Genomic DNA, 9,185 nt, shown 5'->3' with positions numbered 1-9,185 from the left:
GATTTAACTGCTAAATTATTGGTCTCGAAAAATAACCAAGTCAATTTTATAAAACAAGAAATTAATAGTATTGAAATTGAAAATATCTTACAAAATCCTAAATTACAAGATAAAATAAAAATCTTGGCCAATCAATTCTCTCTTGATATTTGTGGAGATCATCCCAATGCTTTTTGGAATAGGAAAAAGCATGTTGTAAGTCTTCCATATGAAGATGATTTTGACGAGGATAATATTCCTACAAAGGCAAGACCTTGTCAAATGAACTCTGAATATTTAGAGTTATGCAAAAAAGAAATTAGTTCTTTATTACAAAAAGGCCTTATAAGGCAATCCAAATCACCATGGTCTTGTACGGCATTCTATGTTAACAAACATGCCGAACAAGAAAGGGGGGCACCCCGATTAGTAATAAATTATAAACCTCTTAATAAAGCTTTAAGATGGATTAGATATCCAATTCCTAATAAAAAGGATTTATTAGATAGAGTTTATGATGCTATTATATTCTCTAAATTTGATTTGAAATCAGGTTATTGGCAGATTCAGATAAATGAATCAGACAGGTTTAAAACCGCTTTTAATGTACCTATGGGACAATTTGAATGGAATGTTATGCCATTTGGCTTAAAAAACGCTCCATCAGAATTCCAGAAAATAATGAATGATATTTTTATTCCTTATAGTAACTTTATAATAGTTTATATAGATGATATCCTAGTATTTTCTAAAAATATAGAAACTCATTTTAAACACCTAGAATTGTTTAAAAAAAATTATTATGCAAAATGGTTTGGTTTTATCTCAACCTAAGATGGCTTTGTTCAAAACAAATGTCAGATTCCTTGGTCATAATATTGAAAAAGGTAATATTAGCCCTATTAATCGAAGTATTGAATTTGCTTCAAAGTTTCCTGATATATTAACTAATAAGACCCAGTTACAAAGATTTCTGGGAAGTCTTAATTATGTTGCTCCTTTTATTAAAGATTTAGCAAAAGATACTGCTATATTATACGACAGGTTAAAAAATAATCCTAAGGCTTGGACAAATGGCTATACTGAAGCTGTCAAAAAGATTAAGGAAAAGGTTAAAAACCTTCCTTGTTTGACTCTGGCAAATCCAAATTGGGCCAAAACAGTAGAAACTGATGCTTCAGATATAGGTTATGGGGGAGTATTAACTCAATATTGTCCTAATAATAAACGCCATTATATAGTTCAATTTTATTTTGGTAAATGGAATAATGCGCAAAAGAATTATGCTACTATAGCTAAAGAAATTCTGGCTATAGTTAAATGCGTGCTTAAGTTCCAAGGTGATCTTTATAATCAGAAGTTTTTAATAAAAACTGATTGCCAAGCTGCCAGATTTATGTTCAATAAAGACTGTAAACATGATGTTTCTAAACAAATGTTTGCTAGATGGCAAGCTCTCTTAGCACCTTTCGATTTTGAAATACAGTATAAGAAAGGTGAAGATAATAGTCTTCCTGATTTTCTTACTAGAGAATATCTAGACTAATAATTATTCTCTTTTCAGGATGAGACCTACATGGCCCCCTCCATCTAGGAGAGGACGAGGAAGAACCAACCCAGGAAGAGGAGGTCATATCCTAGCTCAACAAGGTAGCAGAATACTAACATCATTCAATGTTAGTAATTCAACGGCTTCATAAAGCGGAACTAGTGGGATTGATACAAACCACCCGATGTACAAGGAATTTATGGATTTTATGAAATCCAAGAAAGAGTCAGATAATAATCCACCATCATACTCTTCAATATTGATGGATGATGAGAACATAGAAGTTTTTGATATGAATGACAAAAAAGAAGTTATACTTCTTTTAGAAGAAAATGATCTCAAATGGAGAAATGAACCATGGCAGATAATGGCCAGGTATTTGGATACAGTATCTTATACTACTATGTGTACGAATACAGAATGCACTATGAGATAATACTCTCATCTACAGGGTGCGAATTTCAGCATTTTTACCCTGCTAATACCAAGAAAGTTTATAACTTTTCAAAACTAATCATAAACAAGGTTATAGCACCTGAAGAGTAGGGAATGAGTACATTAAAGGAGTTGGATTATATCCACCCAGAGCAAAAAGTTGCTGTAAAATACAATTATTGGGATTATATTGATGGATTTAATAAGGTCCTATTATATGAAAATGCTAATAGGAAGCATTCGTGGTTTATTAAAATATGTTCTAATGTATTTGATAGGCATATTCCTAATTGGTTCTGTAAATGGTGGACTTTATATGGTCCTTCAGTAAAAATCTTACCAAAATCATACAAGAAATTATATTTGGAATGGGTGGACATATCCCCAAAATTAATAAAGTTACAGGAAGAGAATGTATTCTTCGAAGGAATATCCTTGATGTATTTCTTCATTGAATTTTCGATTCCTTGGATCATGAAATGGTCAATAGAAGTTAATAATACTTCAGAAGGTTTTCCGTGTTTGCAGAGGACTTTTTATACTAAGTTCTGGAGTAAATTACTTCAGAAAAATCCTGAAGGCAAGTTACATGGCCAAGAGATTATTGATTTAATAAATGTAAAAATTAGTCAATATGAGGATATCACTATAGAATCATCTATCATAGAAGACTTAAGTCCATTCAAGAAGATTTCCAAAAAACTTCAAATGAAAAAAGGACTTATCTCTAAGTCAGAAGCTATTGCCATATATATGGAAGAAGTAAAGAAAGATTTAATGAAAAATCTTGATATTGAGATAAAAGATGATATTTCTATGGTTTCAGCCTGTCATACTAATGAAGAAGATGATACATGTAGCGCCGGAGAAGGACATGATATTGATGATGAAGAAATAGATCTTGAGACTATTCTCAAGAGATATCAACAACAACTAGAAGAATCTTCTAGTGCAAGCACAACTGGCGATAAAGGAAAAGGCTGTTATACCCCATTTTAACTCGAGGTCAAAACGTGTACAACGTATTGGTGATTTCCAAATTAATCAACTTGAGAAGTCGCCACCTAATTATTTTTAAGGCAAATTAGGATACCTAAATTATTAACTATGTAATGCTAAAATTGACTTCAATTAAGGTCTACCAACTTAAAAAGATTCTAGGTAAGAGTTCTAATTTATCCTAAAGGGAAGGGATAAGGCATCCTTTAAGATCCGTTAAAGACGGTTACCGATCAAACTTAGGTTAATTAAATAATTTTCAGAGAAAAGTATATCATAAATTAGAACTAAGTGCATATCAACATTGAGATAGAATGACAATGCCTAAGATTAAAAGAAACAAACTTTAAGTAAAAATTCAAATGAGCGTACAGGAATATATAAAAAGATACATTTTTAGGGAAAGTACTTTTTTTTTTTAATCTTAGTTTAACAAAAATTTCTAAAGAACAAAGTGATTAAAGTTTCAGAAGCTTTAACAACCATTATTTGCTAAAAAAAATATACCTATCATCGGAAACTTGTTTGTAAAAAAAAGGTACATCAGGGCTTAAAAAGAAAACATATTTTTTATTTTAAACAACCTATGTTTTGTACAAAAATCTGCACTTTGAACTTTTAATGAAAGTCGTATTTTACACACCAAAAATCTGCATTTTTTGCTATTTAGAAAGGCTGTAAAAACCCTTTAAAAAAAAAATCTTTTTTTTTTCCTACAAATATGCACTTTTATACTCGAAGATGTACACTTTTTCAGCTATTAAGAAACAACATTTTTGACACCAAAATTTGTACATTAGAAGCTCAAAGACTTCTCTTTTATAGTCTATCAAACACCCTTTCTTTGCAAAAAAATTTTTTTTTTTTCTTCCTTCCATTTTTGTGGAAAGTTGAGACCTGAAATATTCTCAATTATGATTGACAAAAATAAAAACTGATATTTTACGCTACTCTAAACAATATCGAAATTATTCTTAAAGGATCTGGGAGGCTAAATGGTCTATGTCTCAATATAGCTTACACCTAAACTATCTTATATAAAAAGAAGAAATACTAACAAAGAGAACTAAAACACATTAAAAAGGATGTTAGTCATAGCAAAAAAAAAAACATATACAAAAATGCAAAGATTAGAGAGGGGAGAGTGGCGTTGGATTCATTTCTAAGAACCCAACATAGCTGCAAGACTCCAACTAATCCTACTCAACTAGGAGGTGTGAATGCGACGTTTAATGCATAATTCAATCCATTTGGACTGAGATGGAGTTTCATCACAACTCCAACGGTGCTCCATTTTGTACATGTAAAAAAAAAAGATAATAAATTAGAGGATGAGACATCAAGTAAAACTTGGAACAATATAAATCTCAAAGTTTGTTTTCAATCTTAATTGCAGGCATCTACATACTTGTAAAAGATAACTTCGCAACAATACCCCCTACTCTTAACAAGACTTTAATACCATTAAATTCATTAAGCTAAACTCGAACCAAGGATTACATACATTAGGGCTCTTTCAAACATCAACTAAACCAAGCTAAAGAAAATAAATCACTAATGAAATATGACTTCTTATAAAAAAAATGACCAGCAAACTAGACAGTTTATTCAACTTTGCATGGAAATTCTCTTAAGAAGTATAGCTCATTATAATTTAAACAAAGAAAAGGGTGACTAATTAGAATAAACCATGCTTTTTCAAATACTAAGATATAGTAGTTGTGCTAGATTAGATTTTGAATTTAAGGAAAAAGAGTTCCCGGAATCGTAGTTCTTAAAGATGTAGTGAGAAGAAGATTAAGTTTAGTAAGTGTCGAGAAGCGAAAAACAATTTTTTTTTCTTTTCTTTTTTGTAAAACAAAGGAGAACATGTTCTATTAACAACACCCAGGTATACTGCTAAACATTTACTCATTTATGTCACTCATTTATCAAACTTCAAATAAAGCATACTTCCCAAAGAGTTTAATACCAAAAAAAAATGAGTCCTTGGAAACATAAGTTCTGAAATAAAACAGAGCCCAAACAATGGACAAAATACTTCAACATTTTGATTTTAACAAAGCGATTATCACGTCACGACTATTACAATCAGTGATCAACTGAGGTCATGACGTATATTTACTTATCATAATGCCAAAACACAACAGTACTGACATAAAACTAACAGTAAACTCACAACGCATTGAAATACAAATTCATCCATATCTCGTGGAATGGAAAATGCAGAGAATAAATGTTACTGACCTATTTTGGGGCAGTGAACTGGGGCGTTTTTGAGCCACCGGTCTACACCTTTTAGCGAATAAAAGCGGGACTAATTTGGGAAAGTTAAATGCAAAGTCTTGAAAGCTTAACAGAGAAGGACGAATCAAGAAGAATCTTAAATATTATGAAACTTGTGGATGAAGAGGGCCACCTCCAAAAAACTTGTTGAGGCTTTTCCCAAGCCTTAATATTTATAGCAGCAGAAGATTAGTGCTCTTAGTTTGGGCGGGATTTTGAATTTCAAATCCGAAATTGGTCAAAAGAAAATCTCTTCCAAATCTCAACGTTCGGAGCTTTTTTTCAAGGTTTGTCAGCTTCACATGACTGATAGTGATTGATATGCATGTATCACGGAAATGGAGTAGTTGAGCTCTGTCCATGGTTGACAAGTTTGTTGTTGTTTTTTTTTTTTTTCGGAAAATGGAAGGGGCGGAAGAGAGACAAAGAGCAGCTGCTGAGTTGCAAATTTTGAAATTAGGTTTCCTAGGAGATAAAGGGCATTTCAGGACATTTAGAAATTATGTGGGTTGAAAGATGGTTTGGAAAATGGCTGGAGGCTTTTTGGGCTTTAATCAAATTTTCTTAGGCTTTTTCCTTTCTTCTTTAAATTATTTTGGGTTTCTAACTCAATAACTAATACAATATATATTATGGGATGACAACTAATAACTTATGAAATAAAAATATCAATATTACAATTTTATGCTAATATAAAAATATGGATACAAGAATATGAATTTATAATTAATTTTATAAAATACGAAACTTGAAACAAAATGACGACAATAGATTATTTAAGGAAAATAGGTGTAAAAAGTGATAATAATCATTTCGATGATAAAACGTATAATTCTAGTAGATGAATAGTCATAATAGTAAAAATAGTTGTGAAAAAGGATTATCTTATACATTATTAAATTAAAAGCTTGAAAATAATATATCGAAAGAAAGAAAAGTCAAAATTGGGTGTCAACAGCTTGTCCCTCTTTGACCAGAGACGATGTAAGAGTTTTTGGGCAAAGAAGTTGACTTAATAGCCAATTTTGTCTCGACCAACAAATAAGACCTTGGGAGAGTATGAGACAATATGAACATTGGATAACTGATGAGATATAGGATTTGAAAACAAGGTAGTCGCAAGCTTGAAAAAGTTTCCCTAGTATTGAATTATGATGTTACTGGTAATGTGATCTAGGAGAATATTCAAGATTGGAGTCGAGTAGAGTTCGAGGTAGACCTTTGACCTTTGTTGGAAAGCTGAACTTTCTCAACAAATTGCCCCAATTCACTGCTTAGATAAAGTTCCACGTTGTGCTAAAACTCCTGCAGAACTCAAACTTGACAAAATAGTTAATAATATTAAACAAAAAGCATGGTGCGATAAACATATGGAAATAACACCTCCTGGGTGTGAATTTATGAAAATGCGGCCTTGCAAGCCGAAATGACTTAATGAGATGAAATCTTGCAAAATTTATGAAAACGGTTTTAAGGCCTATGATTCATGAGAAATGATGCTTCTTAGCGATGATTAATGAAAATGAGGCCTTAACCAAATAAATTATGTATATGAGGCTTTTAGCCAAATGATTTAAAAATGAGACTTTTTAAGTCAGGTGATTTGTGAAAAGGAGGTCATTGAAAGCAATGCAGACTGGTAAAATATTTGTGCAGTAATATTTGAAAACATATGTGCAATCAACTGAAAACATTTGTGCAATGCATTAGAAAAAGCGATAAAGCAATGTGAGATTCCTCTTTAAACTACTTGAAAGTATTTGTGCATTTGAAAATATACATTTGTGCGAAATATAAAGCATTTGAAAATATTCAGAAGCATTTGTGCAGTGCGTTTGAAAATAATTGAAGGCATTTGTGCAGTGCATTTGGAAATATGCATATGTGCGAAGCATTTGTGCGGTGCATTTGAAAATATCTGAAAGCATTTGTGCAGTGCATATAAAGTATTTGAAAGCATGCATGCGAAAAATCTGAAAGCATTTGTGCGGTGCTTTTGAAATATATCTCGAAGCAAATGTGCAGTGCGCTTGAAAATATTTGAAAGCATTTGTGCAGTGCATTTAAAGGCATTTATGTAGAGCAAAATCATGTGCAATGTTTTATTAAATAGTATTTGCTATCAACACATTTGAAAATTTATAAAGCTTCACTTATAAGTTTTCGAATCATAAATTTATAAGTGAGTAGTTCAAACCACTCGACATATAGTCCTTTCGATGCTATAGATGTTATTGACTTCTCAACTTCTGTTAATCCTGACAAACCTGCACTCAAAGAAAAATTATAAGTTTTGGGGGAAGTTGATTTGCGTTGACTTGGAAGGTCTGGCTCTTCATACTTCTTTCTTCTATCTTTGCTTGGACTCATAACCTCCGTCCATTCTAAATCTTGGTTAAATGAATAACAAAAAAAAAAAAAATAAATAAATAAAAATAAAAATAAAAAAAAAAAAAAAAAAAAGGAAACATTTGATTGAAAATCATATTTGAAAATAAGATAAAATTATATACCTATATATATAGTAAGAATTTTGTCGAACTTCAAATTGTGACATGTCATGAAACAAAGCGAACGTCCTTTATATGAAGTCTTTCTTCTGTCGGATGATTAGGTTGACCATATACTCTTCAAATATCTTGATATCTTCTTGCAATGATGCCCCTTAAAAATTGTCCCAGTTTTGGCGAAAGAGATACGTTGTCTTTTGGTCACGATGATACCAAACCTTCTATAGGTTTCACACTATTCTATCAAAGCACCAAACCAAACATAACCTAAGGATACAATTAAAAATGAAATAAAGGGGCCGAACCCTCCTCGGGTTGCCTGCGTATCCAAACGGAATCAGGCCATACGTAGTTTGCTATATACAAAGAAATGGAGAGAGAAGAAAAAAAAAAAAAAAAAATTCTAATAAAGTGACCGAAGCCGATATAGGCCGCCTACGTATCCCACCGAGGGTATCAGGCCAAGCGTAGTTCATATTACATAGAAAGGAAATTTTGCAAAACTTACTAAAAGACCAAATCCGACGTGGATTTCCTACGTATCCCGCCATGGGAATCAGGTCAAGACGTAGTTTCAATACATGACAAAGATTACAAGAAAATGAAATAGAAACCTCTAGATGTAGTATCTCTTAACCGCATCTGCATTGATAGCTTTTGGCCATATCTTGCCATCCATTTCTGCTAGAATCAAAGCTCCTCCAGTCAGTACTCGGTGAACCATATAAGGTCCTTGCCAATTAGGTGCAAACTTGCCCTTAGCTTCATCTTGGTGCGGGAATATTCGCTTCAACACCAATTGTCCCGGTTCAAACTGCCTCAATCTTACTTTCTTGTTGAAAGCTTTGACCATCCTGTGTTGATAAAGTTGCCCATGACAAACTGCATTCATTCTTTTTTCATCAATGAGCATCAATTGTTCATACCGGCTTTGCGTCCACTTGGCATCACTTAACTCAGCTTCTTGGATGATCCTCAGAGATGGTATTTCAACTTCCATTGGTAATACTGCTTCTGTTCCATAAACCAAAAGATAAGGTGTTGCCCCAGTCGAAGTCCTGATTGTGGTGCGGTAGCCAAGAAGGGCAAATGACAAACTCTCATGCCAATGCTTGTAGTTATCAATCATTTTCCGTAATATCCTTTTGATATTTTTGTTGGCGGCCTCAACTGCTCCATTCATCTGAGGTCGATAAGGAGTGGAATTGCGGTGAATAATTTTGAACTTCTCGCATATCTCATGCATCAAACCACTATTGAGATTAGCTCCATTATCTGTAATAATTGACTCGGGGATCCCAAATCTACAAATGATGTTATTACGAACAAAATCTGTCACCACCTTCTTTGTCACAGACTTGTATGAAGATGCTTCTACCCACTTTGTGAAGTAATCAATAGCTACCAGAATGAACCTGTGTCCATTT

The 9,185-nt window shown here is 32.6% G+C and overlaps 1 protein-coding gene across 1 annotated transcript in view; it reads right to left on the bottom strand.

Annotated features, from left to right (window-relative positions):
• Positions 1-8,374: 8,374 nt before the first annotated feature.
• Positions 8,375-9,185, bottom strand: part of LOC125850203 (uncharacterized) — a 3,999-nt gene continuing 3,188 nt past the window's right edge. Inside the window, exon 3 of the mRNA XM_049530077.1 lies at positions 8,375-9,173. Coding sequence (XP_049386034.1) covers positions 8,375-9,173 — 799 coding nt within the window. The remainder of the gene's footprint in view (positions 9,174-9,185) is intronic.

Source organism: Solanum stenotomum, unplaced genomic scaffold (genome assembly GCF_019186545.1).
Source record: "Solanum stenotomum isolate F172 unplaced genomic scaffold, ASM1918654v1 scaffold1503, whole genome shotgun sequence".
Classification (NCBI taxonomy): Eukaryota; Viridiplantae; Streptophyta; class Magnoliopsida; order Solanales; family Solanaceae; genus Solanum; species Solanum stenotomum.
The sequence above is the reverse complement of the archived record's forward strand: the minus strand, read 5'-3'. Positions and strand labels throughout refer to the sequence as shown.